This window comes from Nymphaea colorata, chromosome 7, assembly GCF_008831285.2.
Source record: "Nymphaea colorata isolate Beijing-Zhang1983 chromosome 7, ASM883128v2, whole genome shotgun sequence".
In the NCBI taxonomy this organism is placed as follows: domain Eukaryota; kingdom Viridiplantae; phylum Streptophyta; class Magnoliopsida; order Nymphaeales; family Nymphaeaceae; genus Nymphaea; species Nymphaea colorata.
The window spans coordinates 11,125,655-11,145,994 of NC_045144.1; the positions used below are offsets into that span (position 1 = coordinate 11,125,655).

Sequence of the window (20,340 nt, forward strand, 5' to 3'; positions counted from 1 at the left end):
CAATTACAAAATAGTCCTTGTTTTAGGTAGGAAACCATAACACCACACCAGCAGGCAAAACAAACTTGAAGTCACTGTACATCCAAAGGACCAACTAAATTTTTCTTCGTATTGAAACCACATACTCTACGGGAAGCAAATTTCACCAACTGTGGTGTGCAACGCAATAGCTTTTCTAAGAATGCTTTAGACATAAGCTATTGGACATAAGTACCCTATCAGCACTTTAGGCTAGTTTAATTGAAAATAAATTAATCTGTGATTCTCACAGCTACGTTAAGCATGTATTTTGTTCATCTCCTGACAATAATATGCTAAGTAGTGTTTGAAAACTCGGCAAGTTAACCAAGTTGGGAAGACATGACTTGGTCATCAACTACTAAAAGGACCGAAAACCAGGAAGCAGAGAAGACCCAGCCGAGTCATCCAAGTTTCAGCTGAAGCAACGAAGTTTTGGCCAAGTCAACTGAAACTTAATTTAAAAATCTTATATATGTATATAAATGTAATGTATGTATGCATAAATCATGCACATCTCAAGTAGGCATAAACAGTTCTATGCTTTCACAATTTTGACTTGCATATTCATCACATACGTGCATATGTGTCTTGTGTTTGTATGCCAATATACATTTTGCAGCAAAATAAAGTTGTGTAAACCACATGATGACACCAAGTTCATCTGGCGATCACCAGTCAAATCCATTCTTAGAAACCTATAAATGAGAACCAATAGTTTGTAGCTCAAATGAATATGGAACAGATTTTTAGGAAATTAAAACAACTTTATGAAAGAAAATACCCATCTCAACCCCCAATATTTGCCCGCCAATAGAGAAACTGTGGATTGATCAGGCAAGAACCAAATTTTTTTTTGCTATAATTGTAAACTAAAGTCACCCTCACATCTTAACCTAATGTGCTGAAGGTGAACTAGCATTAGCTTGGAATAAAGTGCATTGAAAAGCTCATCTACCATGATATGCTCATAAAATAATCTTCTGAGAACATTACTGGATTGGAAAGCTGATATAACGTGACATGGTAATAGTAGAGACTTCTGGGAACATTAGATTCTTTACAATTTTATCTTGTTATTCCATGGAATAGGCTGTAGTATCAGTATATCTGGTGACATGAGACACTTATGTTATGGTTCATATCTTAATTAGCAAAGTCTCAACACAAGTAACTTGTGCATCAAAGGGCCTTTCAGGTTTTGTTAGAGCCTAAAATAACAAGGTAGCAACACCAATAAAATTTATTCCAGTTGTGATGCTTAAGAAACCTCACTGAATGAGTAATAATGCTGTAACGATGGTTTATGACTTCTGTTTACAAAAGTTCGAAAGGTGTCTCATATGCTTACCATATCCTCTCCGCTATTTCAACAAAGAAGATCGCTAGAGGAAAATCTTCACCAACATCTCTTATGGGATGCAAGATAGGGATAGAACAAACACAGACCATCTACTATAGTCACATGAGCAACTTCCCAATTTAAAATGCAGGAATTAATGAATGTTAGCCAAACTAGCGTAAGCTCTACAGATAACATATGGCACTCAAGTTCATGTTGGTCGAGAATATCATCCCCTGAACATTGTCAGCATTGTTTCCTTAACAATTTGCAGGACAATGAGTCAAGGTTGAATTACACTATAATATAAAGAAAGATATTATTATACTATTCGTATTTAGCCAATTCTACTTGCAGATTTTTTTTCCTCATATACTCTTAAAGTTTATCTATGTGCAGTCATGCAGATTGGGAGTGAAAAATTAATATTTTCAGTTCCATCTCCAGTGAATTTTACTGCTTACAGAGGTTTAACTCAAATACTACTTCGCCCATCCTGTAAAGTTCCTGGTCTTTTATTGTCAAGAACTGTCACAAAAGCATTAAATGACACAAGAAACTCACAAAAATTGAGACGCTGTGAATTAGTTCCAAAACAACTAGAGTTCAGGCACGTGAGGCACAAAACATCAAAAAACAGTAGTCTTCTATCACGTCTCGCAATGCATAAAATACACGCACACCTTCAGATTTATTGTAATATCACTCTCTGATGCTAGCTCAATCAATAAATGTGCCTATGTAGAACCATTGGAATTTAATGGAAATATTGAAGTCGTTTAAGTAAATTAGTTATTATTTAAATAACCTAAGAAAGAGTCTATGATAAGAGTCCAATCTGGAAAGGACAATGATCAAAACAAGGCTTAACTTACCACTGAATGGCATTCGGATCTTCACTTGGTTCCATGAAAAATGCAAAATCCAATCCACAAGATTAAATTATGAGAAGTCAATGGAAAGCCTAAGAGGCTAAGACAATTAAGGTTGAACGTCAGGGATCCTAGAGTTTTGTGCAAAAACACACAAATACATCGTGAAAATGGAAGGGTACGACAATGGATATCATTTTGTGGGTCTACCTCAAACCAACCAGTAAAATAATACAATTGGGTAATTGTGAATTTCATTGCCCAAGTCCAGGCACCTTCTTTCCAATATGAACAAGTCAGTCATTAAAAACTCCACCAGAGTTGCCAGTTGCAGAGATTATAAGAAGGCACAATCTACCAAAATCAATAACATCAAGCGGAGATCCAAAATTCACATCCAAGTTCCAGGGATGGTTGAGAAAACTTTAGAAACGAAGATGAAGATAAGCACAATTTTCCACCCTCAAACTAATGGATTAGAAAGGACTATTCAGATGCTGAGAACATGCTGAGAGCCCTATACTAAACTAAAAAGGCAAGTGTGATAAAGTATAATAATATAAAGGGGCCCGACAGCCCCTTTCTGCGTGTTCTTTTAAAAACCTATGCTCTTCTCTCTCTCTTTTCTTGTTTCTAAATACTGCAAGAGACATGCGAGAGAGAGATTTTCCCCATTCGCGTCAAGCTTTGCTGGTGAAGAAGCTTTCTTTTTAGTAGTGGGAAGTTGGGAACGATGCAAAGCTTGGAGAAAGAGGGTTTTTTGGTTTCTAACACCAAAAATGTAAGAAACAACTGATTTTCGCCTTTGAATCGTTCATTTCTCTTATTTCCTACATTTATTTGTATGTTTTTACTTGTTTTGTGAAGATATAATGTCAGATTCTACATGGCAGTGGTGTACAAGGGTGAATCCCAAATATAGGTTAAAAGATGATACGGAAATGGTTTTATGATGCATGTATTCCATTTAATACAACTAATTTTTTCAATTCCAAGCCATGGCAGATGCTATTGCTTCTATAGGCCCCGGATTCAAAATGCCTTCATATCATCAGTTGATGGGCAAAATTCTTCAGGATACGGTCAAAGAAGTGTCTAAACATTGCGATGAATTGAAATTATGTTGGAAGGAAACAGCTTGCTCCATTATGTCAGATGGATGGACTGAAACAAGGACAAGAACACTTGTAAATTTTCTTGTTTATTACCCTAAAGGTACATTGTTCTTGAAATCTCTTGACTGGTCTGATGTTCCTAAGACTGTTGAGATTTTGTTCAATGTTTTTGATAATGTCGTACAAGAAGTTGGACCTGCAAACATTGTACAGTTTATCACAGATAATGCTGCAAATTATAGAGCTGCAGGAGATTTGTTATTTCAAAAGTATAGAACAATTTTTTGGAATCTATGTGTCACTCATTGTGTTAATCTAATGCTTCAAGATCTTAATGAGATGCATGATATGAAATCAGCCATTAACCAATGTCAAGAGGTAACAAAATTTATCTAAAATCATGCATATGTATTGAGTTTGATGAAAAAGTTTACAAAAGGAGTTGAATTAATATAACCTGCACAAACTATATTGAGTTTGCAGCGGCGACGGCGGCAGCAGCGGCGGCGACGGCAGCAGCGGACCAAGGGCAGCCGCGGGATCTGGTCGACGAAGGGCATCGAGCGATGGAAAGGTCAGGGTGGCAAAAAGTTCACAAACTAATTACGGGCTCTGATACCATGTAGAAGCAGTAGAAACACGAGAAATAAAGATTGAACACAGATATAACGTGGAAAACCCTCAACGAGAGGGAAAAAACCACGGGTGAGGAGGTTTGGTGCCCACTAGCCGCCAGACTCTCTCTCTCTTAGAACTTCATTCACTCGCTCAAAATTAGGGTTACAATTTTTAAGGCCCAACAAGGGCTACAAGATGGATCGAGTATGGATCCAGACCCGGTCCCAAGACCCATCTAACATGCTTCAACAAGGAGCATCGAGGTACTTTTGTAGTAGACCTTCTATGTTTACTATCATGCACTCATTACCTCAGACACATCATGTAAGACTTGCAGATAGTCGATGGTCACCTATTATGGGTTATGGAGATATCAAGATCTTTCAGTCTATGACTATTCCTAATGTGTTATATGCAACTAAGTTTCCTACAAATCTGTTATCGGTTGCACAATTGATTAATGATTTACATTGTCATGTTACATTTGACTCTGATGTATGTTCATTTCAGGACTTGCAAACTGGAAGACGATTGGTGGAGGCTATGAGAAAGGGGGCATCTACTTTCTGTTGGATCCAGTGGGTATTGCAGCATCATCGATCACCTCATTGTCCTCCTCCTTCCAGTGGCATCTCAGACTTAGTCATCCATCTGCCACCTTCTTCCTCATCTTTCAGTACCAGAGACATTTCAGTGTGAAGCCTGTCAACTAGGCAAACACACCCGTAACAGTTATTCATCGAGTCTGAGTCCATCCAGTTGTGGACTATTTAATCTTCTTCATGTTGATGTGTAGGGTCCTAGCAAAGTTGCTAGTAGGTCAAGATTTTGTTATTTCCTTGTCATTGTTGATAATTATTCTCGAGTCACTTGGGTCTTCTTTTTGAAAGAAAGGTCTGAAGTCCTCTCAAAAACCTTATTATTGAAATAAAGACCCAATTTGGTATTCTTGTTAAAAGCATTCGCACTGATAATGCTCTTGAGTTCAAGGCATCTATCTTATTGAAGTTTTATTCTGATAATAGCATTTCTCCTCAGTTTACCTGTCCCCATACCTCCCAACAAAAGGGAGTAGCTGAGCGAAAACATCGCCAACTTTTAAATGTGGCCCGTTCCCTAATGCTTCATAATAATTTACCTGCATACTTTTGGACAGATGTCATTCTCACTGTCTGTTACTTGACCAATCGTTTATCATCATCCTCCATTGACAACAAGGTTCCTATTAAACTTGTACATCCACAACGACCCTTGTTTCACGTGGCTCCCAAAGTATTTGGTTGCACATGCTTTGTTCACATACTTGGACCCACACGTGATAAATTGAGTACCCAAGCCATTAAATGTATCTTTATAGGCTACTCCAGAAACCATAAAGGCTACAAATGCTTTGACCCCTTAACTGAAAAAGAGTATATCAATGCGGATGTCACATTCTTTGAGTCTAAACCTTATTATAGCTCCTCTCCTATCTCTACTGAGATGCCACCATCGCCAGACCCACTACCTATTCCTCCTATTCCTTTGGAGTCATTTCCTTTTGAATCTCCTTCTAAAGAATCTTCGACTGTAGTGTCCAAGTTTTGTGATCCTTCGCTGATCTACACACGTCGACAGGACCCCTTTCATGATCCTTCAGCAATCGCTTCTCAGGAGGTAAGTTCATCTGAAGTGAGTAGCCTTAGTCTGTCTGATCCCTGTCAAAACTTACCTATTGCTCTTCGCAAAGGCAAGCGACAATGTACTCTGCATCCTATATCTCATTTTGTGTCTACTGACGGTGTTGGTAAAAGTATGCAACAATTTATTCAAGCTCTTACTGCTCATACAGTTCCTACGTGTCACCAGCAGGCTTTATTAGATACCCAAAGGAGACAGGCTATGCAAGATGAGATTGATGCATTAGTTCAGGGAGGCACCTGGGAACTTGTTGATCCTCCTCCTAATTGTGACATTGTTAGCTCTAAGTGGGTATTCACAGTGAAATATAATTCTGATGGGTTTGTGGAACGATACAAAGCTCGGTGGGTTGCTAAGGGCTACACACAGACCTACGGAGTGGATTTCTATGAGACCTTCTCTCCAGTTACTCGGTTGGGAACCATTTGTCTTATTATTTCTGTGGCTGTACACCATGACTGGCACATGTATCAGCTTGATGTCAAAAACGCTTTTTTGTATGGTGATCTCGATGAGACTGTCTATATGTAACAACCACCAGGGTTTGAACGACAGGGGGAGTGTGGAAAAATGTGCAAACTGAAGAAAGCTATTTATGGACTCAAGCAGAGTCATCGTGCATGGTTTCACAAGTTCTCTGAGGTAGTCTCAAAGTGTGGCTTTGCGAGATCCCCTTTTGATCATTCTCTACTTATCAAGAAGAATTCCAAGGGTATGACCGTTCTAGTGGTTTATGTTGATGATATTATCCTGACAGGTGACTCCGATCAAGAAATTTCTGATGCAAAGTTGTTTCTTTATAAACACTTTGTGACGAAAGATCTTGGTCCATTACGGTATTTCTTGAGAATAGAGGTTGCTCGAAATAGAGATGGTGTCATTCTCTCTCAACGGAAGTATGTTTTTGATTTATTGTAGGACACCGGGATGCTAAGAGCTAAACCGGCTAATCTACCTATGAATCCACGCATACATCTTCATGATGACTAAGCAGAATTAGTGGATTCTCGATTATATAGACCCCTTATTGGAAAACTCCTCTATGTTACTATGACAAGATCAGACATTAGCTTCGCAGTGGAGAAGCTAAGTCAATTTATGGAAAAACCCAGAAAAGTTCATTGGGATGCTGCCTTGATGATGGTCAAATATCTGAAATCGTCTCCTGGCAAAGACCTTTTGTTCACAAAAGGCAAGACCCTGGAAGTGGAAGCCTATAGTGATGCTGACTATATTGGCTCAGTCGAAGACAGGAAATCTACCACAAGATTCTTTGTATTTGTGGGAGGCAACCTTATATCGTGGAGAAGCAAAAAACAAGGTGTGGTGTCAAGATCTAGTGCAGAATCCGAATACAGATCTATGGCTCAAACTGCAGCAGAACTAACTTGGGCTAGATCCATGCTATCAAGCCTAAGTGTGTTGATTCCTCTTCCCATGAAGATGTATTGTGACAATCAAGCAGCCACATACATTGGAAATAATCCAGTTTTCCATAAAAGAACTAAACATATTGAAGTGGACTGCCATTACATTCGGGATCTCGTTCAAGGAGGAACCATTGCCACTATTCATGTTCCTTCAGAAGATCAAGCTGCAGATATCTTCACCAAAGCTCTCCCTATTGGTGATTTTTCTAGATGTTGTGACAAGCTGAGAATGTTTAATATGTATGCTCCAGCTTGAGGAGGAGTGTTGAATTAGAAGAGTGTAACGCCCGTTATATTTTTGGGCAGGTCGGGTCGGATCGGGACCCAGACCCGGACTCGCAGCTTATCCGCGTAAGAGCCCGACGAGGGCTGTTCTCCCTCGTCCTCCCCTCGCTCTCCCCCTTTCGTTGCCTCTCTTGCTGCTAGGGAGCTCCACGCAGAGAAGAAGAAGACAGAGGTGGTGCCGGCGGTGGCGGTGACGACGGCGACTGAGGCGGTGCCGGCGACGGCACTTGGGTAAACTCTTTTTCTCTCTCTCGTGCTTTGTTTTCTTTTCTCCGCCACTCTCATGCTCCCTTGCCCTCTCTGCCGCACGTTCTCTCTTCCTCTCTCTCGCCACTCTCTTTCCCCTTTCCGCTAGTTCCCTCCCGCACGGTCCCTCTCCTCACTCACCCTCACTCTCCCACCGGCTCTCTCTCTTCTCTCACATCCTCTCCCCCTCACTGCCCTTCTTCCCCATTTCTGTCTGAACCCTCCTTCCCTCGCTCTCTCTTCTGTCCACCCCTTTCTGTCAGCGCCTTCCCTTGCCTACACACTCCTTACGTGAGCTCTCTCCGCATTTTTTCTATTTGTTTTTCCCCTTTTTCCCCAACCGAGCACTCTTTCTCATGGATTTCATCACTGTTTGTTAGGATTCCAGTTTGGGGAACGCGTTCTTCCCCTCGTATCAGCGTTTAGGTGGTGGCGGCTTGGCACAATTTCTGCCATTTGGGGACCGATTGTACGCTTGAGGTGGCTGTCGCAGGCGTCACAGCAGTTTGGACACTTAGATTGGGGTGAGCAAGGCCTATTTGAGCTTAGATTATTGAATATTATCTATGAGAGCATGTATAATTATTGTTTGAGCATGTTAGAGTTTAGAATTGTTGATTTGGGACGCATGTTAACGATTTTGTTTTTGGAGAAGTTTAGGATTATGATGGAGAAGTGTTGATTCATGCCTATAATGATCATTTAAGCATGATGAGTTGATTTTCGAAGCAATAGAGAAGCATGGTAGAGATTGTGTTGTTGTGGGGAAGATTTAAACCATCTTAGGGAGCACGTGGCACACGTTTTTTGTGAATGGGTCCATCTTGGAGTTAAATAGGGAAAGCATACGTAAGTTGGGTGTGACTATGGAGTTGACGCATAGACTACAGAAAGCAAATGAGAAATGTGTTGTGAGGGACTGGGCGAAGCATTGAGTTTTGACATCTGTTGGCACAGCAAGAAGTTGGGAAGTGACTCTTGGAGAGTTTGTAGGCCGACACTACATGTTGTTTTGTATTTGTTTGAATTGTTTGGGTATCTAGTAGGAATCTTACATTTTGTTTATGTCTGCAGGAACACCAGGCACGTCCCGTCGACCTTGAGCGACCAGTTTCAAAGCTCGAGGCATTTTGAAGAGTTTGTGAGTGCACCACAGATATGGCAGCATTTCTCATTTCCTTGGATCCTATGATTGTGATGCAATTGATTGACTGTTTAGTGAATGAATGTCGGTATGCATGTAAATGTTTTGATATATGATATGAATTGTTTTGAAAAGACTATGAGAAGTTGTTTTGAAAATGTTACGCATTTGCATGTGCATACTAGAATTGATAACCGTTTAGGACAGATGAGGCGGGGTATCGAATCGAGTGTCTCCTCGACCCCAATTGTGCATTAGAAAGCATTCTAGAATGATAATTGCATAGGACAGCTACGAGCCAATCACAGATCGAGACTACTCTCTGTGGTTTGGCTAAGTTTTTGAAGATGTGATTGATATGATGAATGATGTGAATGTTTTGTTCTGTTGCATACACATTGCTGCGGGCAATGATGCAAATAATGGAATTAGAGGGTGGTCGTACCCGTATTGTATGACGGCTAGCTATGACTGTTATTGTTATGCGTAGACCTCGTGTGGAGGCAATTGGAGGTGTAGGTGCACTCGTGAAGTGCACCAACCTCATGAGCTAGCCAGTCAGTTTGTGAATGTGTTAATCTAATGATAAGAATGAATGAATAAGAGATGAGAGGCCAGTGGGATGTGGCTATGTGTTTGGGAGACGTCCCGCTTTTGCCACTTGTCTCGCCTGTTCGGAGTGCAAGCGGTGCAAGGCCCCAGGGTTCTGATGTGTGTTGTGCTTGGAGCGTTGGACTCCCGCCTTCCCAACCTGGGTGTCCTAGGGAAGGCTGAGTATCTCTCCTTGGACTTCACACATCCATGGACGAGTGCTCTATCGCTGCAGCGGATGAAATGGATCCATATTGTTCTGGGCCACCATGGGGGTTGTCTCTCGGCTGTAGGACGCCCGCGGTGTGCACGTGCCTGTGTTGCACCCACAGGAACTGTTAATACACTGAAGTTAATGAAAAGGTATTGTATATGATTGATTGTACGTGATTGAGATGCATGAGATCGTTGTGCTTATAAATGCAAATGAAATGTTTAAGCATGCCTTGCATGTGATTTGAAAGTTAGTTACTGTGGCCATTGAGTGGCTTTTACGTGTCGTGCCCTGATACGACATGATGATAGATGATCTTGATGTGTGTTCTTTTATTTGAGTCCTACCTAAGAGGGTTTGGTATTGTCCTGGCTTGTTGTCATACTGCGAAGGCTAAGCCTTCAGTTGTTTTCTTTTTCAGGTTTGGTGGACCAGGGGCAGCAAGTTGAGCAGATGGCTTCACTGACGTCCTACTGGGGAGGTTTTGGGATGTGTCTTTTGTAGTGCCGGCGCGTCTTATTTTGGTTTTATTGATGTCTTGTTTTTGTTAGGCATCAATGATACAGTTTGGGCCATTTTTGTCATACATAGATGTGATTTTGTATGAATTGAAATGATTACATAAATGAAAGTTCGCCCCATTGTTTTGAATGGCATGGCTCCTTCACTTTTGAATTGTTGAGTAGTCGCACCTCGATGTTTTATGTTTAGAAAAAAAAATGTTTGAGTGTCAAAAAGGTCGGGGTGTGACAAAGAGTTTATGTTTCTAGGTGGCTCTTTGTAATATTAAAGAGTTACAAGATCTCTTCAATATTTTCTTAATTTTTGTTTGATGTAATCTGTAAATCTCCTTTCTACCCTAATCTCTTTATAATGGAGATTAGGGTTAGTGAATGATTATGTTTTCTTTCTCCAAGCCTTATGGCTGCTACTCTCTCTCTCTCTCTCTCTCCACATCTCATGACAACCTCACGGCTGCAACAAGGAGGATGAACTTGTTACTTTTCATCAAGCTATAAACTCCATGGACTTTCAAGTGTTTTTGGAACTTTAGCCAAAGAAGAACCTCACTTTCCATCAAGCTATAAACTCCAAAAAGTGGATTGAAGTCATGAATGATTAGCTAGAGACATTACATGAATGTGGCACTTAGGATATTATGTCTCTACCACTAGACAAGAATGTTGTGAGATGCAAGTGGGCATACAAAATTAAATATAAACCCAATAACAGCATTGAAAAGTACAAAACATGACTTGTGGCCAAAAGGATTCACCCAGTAAAGCAAGCATGAAGGATTGCAAACATGTAGCTACTCCCAGCATTCTCAATCACAAGCTAGCAATCCATGATGGAGAATTGCATAACAATCTACTGAATATCATAATATTGCTGCGATGCTGCGTTGACTTCACACAACTTAATACTGTCTATTCAGCTAATCAGGTGTCTCAGTTCAGACCCGAGGCATGGACTGGGCATAGAGGCAGTTAAGCATATCCTACAATATTTAAAAAAGGAATAGTTGGAGATAGTCTGATTTAGAAGAATACATTGCCAGAAGAGGAAATCATGAACTTGTTGTTTACACTGATGCAGACTGGATAGGAAATCCTGATGAGAGGCAGTCTATTTCAGGGTATAGAGTGTTTATAGGTATAAATTTGATGTCATGGAGCACACGAAGCAAAGGAGTTATGGCTGGATGTTGCACTGACGCTGAATATAGGTCCATAGTTGCTGCCACTGCTAAAGCCACAATGGGTTTGTCACTTGTTGACTGAAGTATGAGAGAAGATATCACAATAAGCTTCATTATGTGATAGCCAGAGTGCTATAAGTACATCTTTCCCTTTCACGGTAGACCTGACAAACATATTGAGATTGACCAACATTTTGTCAAGCAAAACATAGAAGAAAAGCAGATTGAACCTGAGTTTATTCGAACAAAGGAGTAGGAGGATGCAGATATATTAGCAAAAAGCCAAATTAATGGCATACGTTGATGCTTAAAGGCAACTTGTTTATGTTCCAAACCCAACTTGGGAGGAGTGAAAAATGTTATTTAAAAATCGATGAAGTTGTTGCGTCATATTTGTGGATCTAGACTAGATCCAGTATGACATGTTGTATTCAAACCCAAAATGTAACAAGGGGAGCCTTGTTATGTTCTATGTTACTTGTCTACCCTTGTGTCATGAAAAATTTGTGTTGATCTTTTAATGAGATTAGGACAAACCTAAGCCAATTGAGGCTGCCATTATACTCTTTAGAAATCCCCTTCCATCTTGTCTTCTCTTCTTTCTTCATAGGTGAACAACTCTAGACATCAAGATCTGACATCATCATCTTATATTAGCTTAAACATGGAACATAGCCAGCTGCTTGTTACAAAAAATCTCCAACACATGGATTTTTGAAGGCCCTAACCATACCAATGCCTGATTTAGGTTTCAAGGCCAAAGACAAAATTAACACTAAATCAGTCAGTTTAAAACTGAAAGTCTTCCTACCTCCATATGTTGGCTCCTCCGTCCATCTTGATATCACACAGCCCAAGAATTAATAACCTGAGGTTTTAAACTTCTCAAAACACATACTTGGAAAAGGGAAAAACAAAATTAAAAATGGTATAAGAATGCCAGGAAAAATTAATCATTACATATCAACTGAATACTTTCTTTCTGAAATATGATGATTATTAATAGTCCATAAGATCAGTCCTTACTCCTTACCAAACTTATGACAAAATCAGTCTACTGATTATGGATGTCCTTCATTGCCTACAGTTCATCATTCATTGAACTTGACCCACCTGTGCAATCCACAACAACAAAAAAAAAAAAAAACAGTACTTTATGAATTCAGCGTTAACCAATTTTGTGTATGTGAATGTAGAGAGAGAAAGAGATATTATTTTACATGCACAAAGACTTTCCCAATCAGTGTTTTAAAACCCAATGACTCAGGACTCAACTCATTCATTCTTGACTCGTGACTCGTGACTCGGCACTTCAACTTGGTGACTCGGCCGGTCTTTGTTAGCTATTGTTTTTAAAAGAAAAACTGTTATGCTGGTTGCAGGTATGAGGAGAGAGAAAGAGCAATTAGTCGTAACATTCATCTACCTTAATTTCTTATTAAAAGAGAAATAGGGTAAAACTGAACAATTACACACTAGGTCCAAAAATAAAACAAATATTAATAAAGAGCTGCTCCTATCTATTTAATATTCCAAAGAACCACCTAATGTAAATGCTATTGAACACTCCCCCTCAAGCTGGAGCATAGATGTTAATCATGCTCAGCTTGTCACAGCATCTAGAAAACTCAGTAATAAGTAAAGCTTTAATAAAAATATTAGTTGCTTGCTCTTTTGAGACTATATGTATGGTAAATATGATTCCTCCTTGTACCATGTCTCTGATGTAATGGCAATCTACTTCAATGTACTTTGTTCTCTCATGAAATATGGGGTTATTTGTGATGTGGGTGGCAGCCCTGTTATCACAAAAACATCTTCATAGGTATGGAAGTAGGAATACGAAGACTCTCAAGTAAGGATTTACACCATGTCATTTCTGCAGCAGTTTGAGCCATAGTTCAGTACTCGACTCTGCACTAGACCTAGAAACAACATTTTGTTTCTTGTTTCTCTAAGATATGAGATTTCCTCCTACAAACACACAAAACCTCTTGGCAGACTTTCTATCATCAATAGAGTCTGCATAGTCTGCATCACTGTAGGTTTCAACATCAAGAGACGTACCCTTTCTAAAAAAAAACTTTTGCTAGGGGAGGACATTAGATATTTGACAACCATCATTGTAGCATCCCAATGTGCCTTTCTTAGTCTTTACATGAACTGGCTTAGTTTTCCCATAGCAAAACTAATATCTAGCCAAGTTACAGTCACATATAGAAGTTTACCAATCAACGATCTGTAGGATCGGGAATCTACCCCTTCGGATTCATCATCATAGAGGTGTATTTGTGGGTTCATAGGAAGAGTTGCAGGTTTTGCTCCCAACATTCTTGTATCATGCAAAATATCAAGTACATACTTTCTCTGCAATAGCACAACACCTTCATGTCTACGAGCAACCTCAATGCCAAGAAAATACCATAGCCGACCAAGATCCTTGGTAACAAAATGTCTTTGGAGAAACTCCTTCATTAGTGCTATCTCCTGCTCATATTCACCCGTCAGAACAATATCGTCTACATACTCCACTAGCACAACGATACCTCTAAATCCTTTTTTGATGAACAATGAATGGTCCAGTTGAGATCTCTTAAACCCACACTCTAACACAACTTCAGAAAATTTGTGGAACCAAGAACGAGGACTTTACTTCAAACCATATATAGTCTTCTTCAACCGACATAGCTTCCCACACTCCCCTCGACTCTCAAAACCAGGAGGTTGTTTCATATATACAATCTCGTCGAGATCCCCATATAAGAAAGCATTTTCGACATCTAATTGATACAAGGGCCAGTCATAATGCACAGCAATAGAAACAATAAGGCGTATGGTCCCCAAACTAGCCATAGGAGAAAAAGTCTCAAAGAAGTTGACCCCATATGTTTATGTATACCCTTTTGTGATGGAACGAGCTTTATAATGCTCTACTGAGTCATCCATCAAATACTTGATGGTGAAGACTCATTTAGAGCAAACGATATCACAACCAGGAGGAAGATCAACCAAGTCCCACGTCACCCATTGGAGCAAAGCATCCATTTCATCCTGCATAGGCTGCCGCCATCTGGGGTCAAGTAACGCCTGCTAGTAACTAGAAGGAACAGAGTGTGTAGATAATGCAGACACCATAGTCATAGAAAACGCGTTTTTTTGAAAAAAACGCAATAAATTAAATGGCCATTTAAAATTTAAAAACGTGCTTTTTTTTTTAAAAAAAAAGTTAGAAACGAAAAAAACGTGTTTTTAATGCATTTTTTCGTGTTTTTTTCAATTTTTTCATTTTTTCAGTTTTTTAATACCAAACAGTTTTTTTCATTTTTTATTTTTTATTTTTGCAAATTTACTTACCTTTTGATGTTTGTGTTATTAGTTTCTCACTTATTTTATTTTTCTCCCATTTTTAGTTTTTTAAAATTTTTAAAAGTTTACCTTTTTTTTTCCTTTTTTTTCAAGCTCGTTGTATTATACCCGAAAAAAACCTCACCGTTTAAAACTCCAAGACATTATTTGTGACTATGGCGAACACAAGCTGTATTAAGCTACCACCAAGAGTATTAGTAGAACAAATTCTGAGATGTGATGAAGAGTACACTGTCGTTTGCCTTTGCGCAAGGCAATAGCTAAATCGAAAGGTATCTCAGAACCATCCTCAGTGACATCAGGTATACTTACATCTTGAGAAGAGATTGGTGGGCGGTCATGAGCAGAAGCATATTGGCAGATGTAAACCAGTGGGGGATCACAGAATCTGTGAAAACCTGGAGAAGATTCACATGGAACAAATTGAAGGGGATATAGATAGGAATAGGTGAAGGAATAGGCGACATCATTTCGAACAAGGGTGAAGCCGACTAAAAGTAAGGACGAGGCTCAAAGAATGTAACATTTGCACTGATGTCTTGCTTATTCATATGGAGATCAAAAACAAGTGTAACCCTTTTGGTGTTTTGGATAGCAAATAAAATAACATTTAATCGCTTGAGCAGCAAGTTTGTCTCTAGTAGGGCCAAGGACATGGACAAAACAGGTGCATCCGAACACTTTGGGTGGAAGAGAAAAAAAGGGTCTATCTGGATAAAAGAGCTGAATAGCAATTTGATTGTCAAAGGAAGATGGAAGACGGTTAATTTGGTAACATGCAGTCAGAATGGCATCACCCCAAAATTGCACAAGAACAAAGCTATGCTATGTCACATGGGTGCGGGTACGGTACGGGTTCGGGTACGGCAATTTTGAAAATTATGGGTACGCGGATATGGCAAATTTTTAAATTCTCAAAAATGATCAAATGAAAAAAGCATTAATAGTCTTATATGCTGCAAAACATATAAGAAAAATGAGAGGAAAATATGGAATCTTACTGGAAAGGAAATATAAAAGAAGGGAAAAATAAAAAATTAGAGAAAAATTTAAGTTTGATAATATAATTTTAAAAATTTTAAAATGCAGTCGTACTCGTACCCATGTCACCATACCCACTTACCCGACACGAGTACCTGGACAAAACAGGCATATCCATGTTACACAGAAGCTATGTAACATGAGTGTGTGAGCCATATCAAGTAACTGATGATGTTTAAGTTTAAATGTTGTTTTGTTGTGAAGTATGAGAATAGGTAAATTGAGGGCGAATTCCATACTTGGAGTAAAAGTGTAGCAAAGTACTTGATTTAAATTCAAGAGCATTATCAATGCAAGTATTTTTTAGAATGAAACCAAACTGAGTCTTCATTTCAACGTATAACTTCATACCTGTCTTTTAGCAAGTATACCCAACTAACACAAGAAAAATGATCAACAATGACAAGATAATACTTAAACTTGGCCCGGCTTACAACCTCGCTAGGCCTCCAAACATCGACATGAATAAGATCAAAGACAGCATGATTAGACGGACTAATACGGGAAGGAAAACTACTTTTAGTATGTTTGACCAATTGATAGGCTTCACCTTGAAAAGACTCAGATGCTGAAATATTGGGAAAGACACTACGAAGTTTGGACAATGATGGATGACCCAATCGGAGATGCCACTGGTATGGGGTAGGCTTCGAGAGAGAAGTAGATATCACAACCTCCACTGGTTCCGATAGTATGTAAACTCCCTTGTGCTCATGGCTACCACCAATCGTCTTCCCATTTTGCAAATCCTGAAGAGAACATGAACCAGGATCAAATATAGCTCTACAATGCAGATCATTCATCAGTTGTGTAATAGATAGAAAATTAGCAAGAAATTATGGGCCATATAACAGATGGGAAATAGAAACAGAACTAAAGAGTTTCACATCCCCAAATCCCATAATAAGAGAAAGCCGTCTGTCAGCAAGCCTAACATGTTGAGGCTGTAGGAATATGTGCAATGAATAAATAGATGAGGCTGACTACAAAAGTGTTTTGAAGCCCCCAGAATCAACAATCCACATGGTACCTAATTGGTGATTAATACTACCAGTAGATAAAGTAGAATCCATCATAACAGTAGAGGTAGTTGCAGATGTTGTAGCAACGAGAAACCGCTGAGATAGAATCTGATCATACTCTTCTTTGCTCAAGGTCAAAGTAAAGTTATCAGGAGTCACTACGGAAGGAGTCTCCCCTAGTGGTGTGACCGCTCGAGCAGATCCTACTGGAGTATAAGCAGTAAAGGTCCCTCTGCCCTGAGTTATGGAGACAGGACGGCCATGTTTGTCCCAACACCTACCTTATAAATGTCCCAACTTTCCATAATAAGTACACTGAAGTCACCCTCTGCCCCCTGCACCACAGCCTGATCCTCTTCCCCTAGAGGCTTGTCCACGTCCTCTAGGCACTGCTAGGGCTGTGGCAGGAGCCTTACTCAGAGGCTAAGAAAGAGAGACAACCAGTCGACTGAGTCTATTATATGTCTCAGCAAGATCTGGAATATCAGCTCCAATAAGCATATGTACTTTAACTACCTCAAACTTACGTGACAAACCAGCCAAGAACTTTGCCACCATTGTCTGCTCGAAATGTGTCTTGTAGCATGCCTGACAAGGAGGTTGAAGGGCCTTCAATTGTTCATATGATGCCTTAACTAAAGCAAAGTATTGGAACAATTCCAGGTCATCCTGCTGTAGTTTGAGAAGTTCTTCCTCAACTTGTAAGATTTTAGAAGCATTCTTGTCATGGGAATAAGTCTGTCTTAAGAATGTCCACATGTGTTTGACAATTGTATAGTAAGCAAGAGTAGGGCAAATATCAGGTTGCACACTATTTATAATCCAGGACAGAATAATGCTATTGTCTTCTTTCCAAGTGACATACTTCCCTGTTTTAACAAATCGTTCATCCTCTTCAAGGACGTGGTCTTTTCGATGCCCTACAACTGACATCATAAACATACGAGACCAAATTTCGTAATTGTGTCCATCAAATTTCACAGTAGAACCATAAAAAAAATGGCTTCCCAACAACTTTATACTTATTATCGGTCTCGTTGTTGGTATCATCAGCCATATTGAGCTGCTGTCCAATAATTCAAAGCTGCACAAATAGATTAAAAAATTTTGCAGTAGACTAGCAACACCACAATCCCCACAATCAAGAAGGAATTCAACTTAACATATAATCACTTCTGATTATTTGATTCAGCAACTTATAAAACTAACTTTAGAACAAGAAGGAAGCAACCCACTTATTTTCCAATATCAACGACACTCATGAGGGACATGTATGCAGGTTACATATGCAGGCTAGGTAGAACTGCAGTATAAATATGGATAAACAGGAACATCAACCTCAATTAGTCTGCCCAACTTCAATGCAAAAACGGAATTAGCCAGACCAACTTCAACACAGAGAAAGTCTGCCCAACTCCAGACCGACAACAATAGGAAGACAGCAGCCACCTATAATGAGACTGATTGACTTCACCAATAGGAAATGGAGGATGTCAGCCTTCCTTCATGCCAAACTAAACTCCAGTCCTTCTTCAGATCTGAACCACTCCACCATCATCAACGACTAAGGTAATACTACTTCAATTCATCATCCGATCAACGGAACTAATCAGCAACGCATGAGATTAAGTCGTGATCAGATCCCTGATCGATGCCATGGTGAACTTTAACTCCCGATAAAACAGTGCAAATGAGGTTGGGAGAAGAAAAGGAAGAAAAATAAGAAGAAGAAGAAGAGGAGGAGGGAGCGACCAACCTATAGCGTCAAGCTCACTTAAGGTTAGGAAGCTCTGATACCATATTACGCTAGTCACAGGTATGAGGAGAGAGAAAAGAGCAGTTAGTCATAACATTCATCTGCCCTAATCTCTTATTAAAAGAGAAATAAGATAAAACTGAACAATTACACAATAGGTCCAAAAATAAAACAAATAATAATAAAGAGCTGCTCCTAACAAAAACAATATATAACTTGTCATTTAAATATAAAAAATTGTAAAATGACGTGAAAATACATGCATAATTCATACCATTAAGTAATAGGCAGTAGATCCAATCAATTGCAGAACACAAACAAAGATGATACACTGAATCTAATCAGATTTAGATTAGAATCTAAGGCTTGCAAGCTCCATACTCACACCTGGAAATTATTCAAACCAGGACCCACAAACAAATTGAAGGAAATACAAATATGAGATATTCATTGCTTTTCTCCAATTAGAATCAAGCCTCATAATAGTTAGCAGGTTCACTGTATGAATGGATGGCAACTAGACTTTTCTTGAATCTAGGAGAAAATGATTCATAAGGGATAAATCTTTGAGGTGGTTGCAGGTATCTATCAGATCTTCTTGTATATGGTTATGTGTTCATATTATTTCTAGAACCTTCTCTGGCTGTATGTCTCCTATGATAGGTAACTATTTCTTTTGTGGGTTCAACATCGTTGTTTACATTTTGATCAATATAATCAATTGCTTCATTAAAATCATTATAACTATCTTGATCACCCACCTGGGTAATATTTGATGGCAGCAAATTCATATAAAAAAAAGTATAAATTGAATCATGTTTTGAATCATGTTCTTAAAAAACTTTTTCTTGTTCAAGAAACACAACATTTCTAGAAACATATAGTTCATCTGTTTTAATATTGTAACATATATACACTTTTTGACTTTCAAAATGTCCTAGGAAAACACATTTTTATGGCTTTAGAAGAAAGCTTATTAATTTGATTGCCAAGAATAAAACATTTTCAACCAGACACTTTTAGTCGATTATAATTGGGTTCAATATTATAAAGTTTTTAAAAAGGAGAGACGTTATTCAAATTTTTGAAGGTATTCTATTGATTAAATAAGCAGAAATTAGAACTGCCTCAGACCAAAAAATTTTAGGTACTACTTTTGAAATAAGAAGAGTTGCAGCAGTTTCAATAATATGACGATTTTTTCTTTCAGATATTCCATTCTGCTGATGTGTCTTTGGGCAAGATTTTTATGAATAATCTCATTTTCTTTTAAGTGATCATGAAATAGACTTGAAAGATATTCTCCTCCTGAATCAATCCTAAAAGTTTCTATAGTAGTTTCTGTTACAGCCGGCAGCCTTAGAGAGAGAATCGTTAATTCATTTACTAACCCTAATCTCCATTATAAAGAGATTAAGGTTGAAGAGAGGTTTACAAAGTACATCAACCGAAAATAGAGGAATGTTTAAGGAGACCTCCTAACTATTAAATATTGCAAAGAACCACCTAAAAACATAAACTCTTCTAATTCAACACTCCCCCTCAAGCTGAAGCATACATATTAATCATGCTCAGCTTGTCACAACATCTAGAGAAATCACCAATAGGAAGAGCTTTAGTGAAAACATATGTAGCTTGATCTTCTGATGATACATGAATAGTGGTTATGGTTCCTCCTTGAACGAGATCCCGAGTGTAATGGATCAAATAGTCCACAACTTGATGGACTAAGAAAAGATGAATAACTGCTACGTGTGTGCATGCCAAGTTGACAAACCTCACACTGGAACGACTCTGGTACTGATAGATAAGGAAGTAGGTGACGGAGCTTGGAGACAGATGGATGACCAAGTCTAAGATGCAACTGGAAGGAGGAGAACAATGAAAAAGTCGAGACA

General features: G+C 39.0%; 1 protein-coding gene across 9 annotated transcripts in view; it reads right to left on the reverse strand.

Moving 5' to 3' along the window:
- Positions 1–572: 572 nt before the first annotated feature.
- Positions 573–20,340, reverse strand: part of LOC116257261 (probable nucleoside diphosphate kinase 5) — a 46,671-nt gene continuing 26,903 nt past the window's right edge. The window contains exons 5-7 of one of the 9 annotated variants that reach the window (XR_004173324.2): positions 12,291–12,370; positions 12,069–12,125; positions 573–716 (exon numbers count right to left, since the gene is read on the reverse strand). Coding sequence is in view for 7 of the 9 variants with exons in the window: in XM_031633870.2 (XP_031489730.1) it covers positions 12,339–12,370 (32 nt within the window). In the remaining 2 variants the exon portion in view is untranslated. Of the gene's footprint in view, positions 717–11,915; positions 12,126–12,166; positions 12,371–15,996; positions 16,414–18,442; positions 18,493–20,340 lie in introns of those variants that run through there. The other 8 variants (XM_031633870.2, XR_004173325.2, XM_050078614.1 and 5 more) reach the window with 8 other exon arrangements.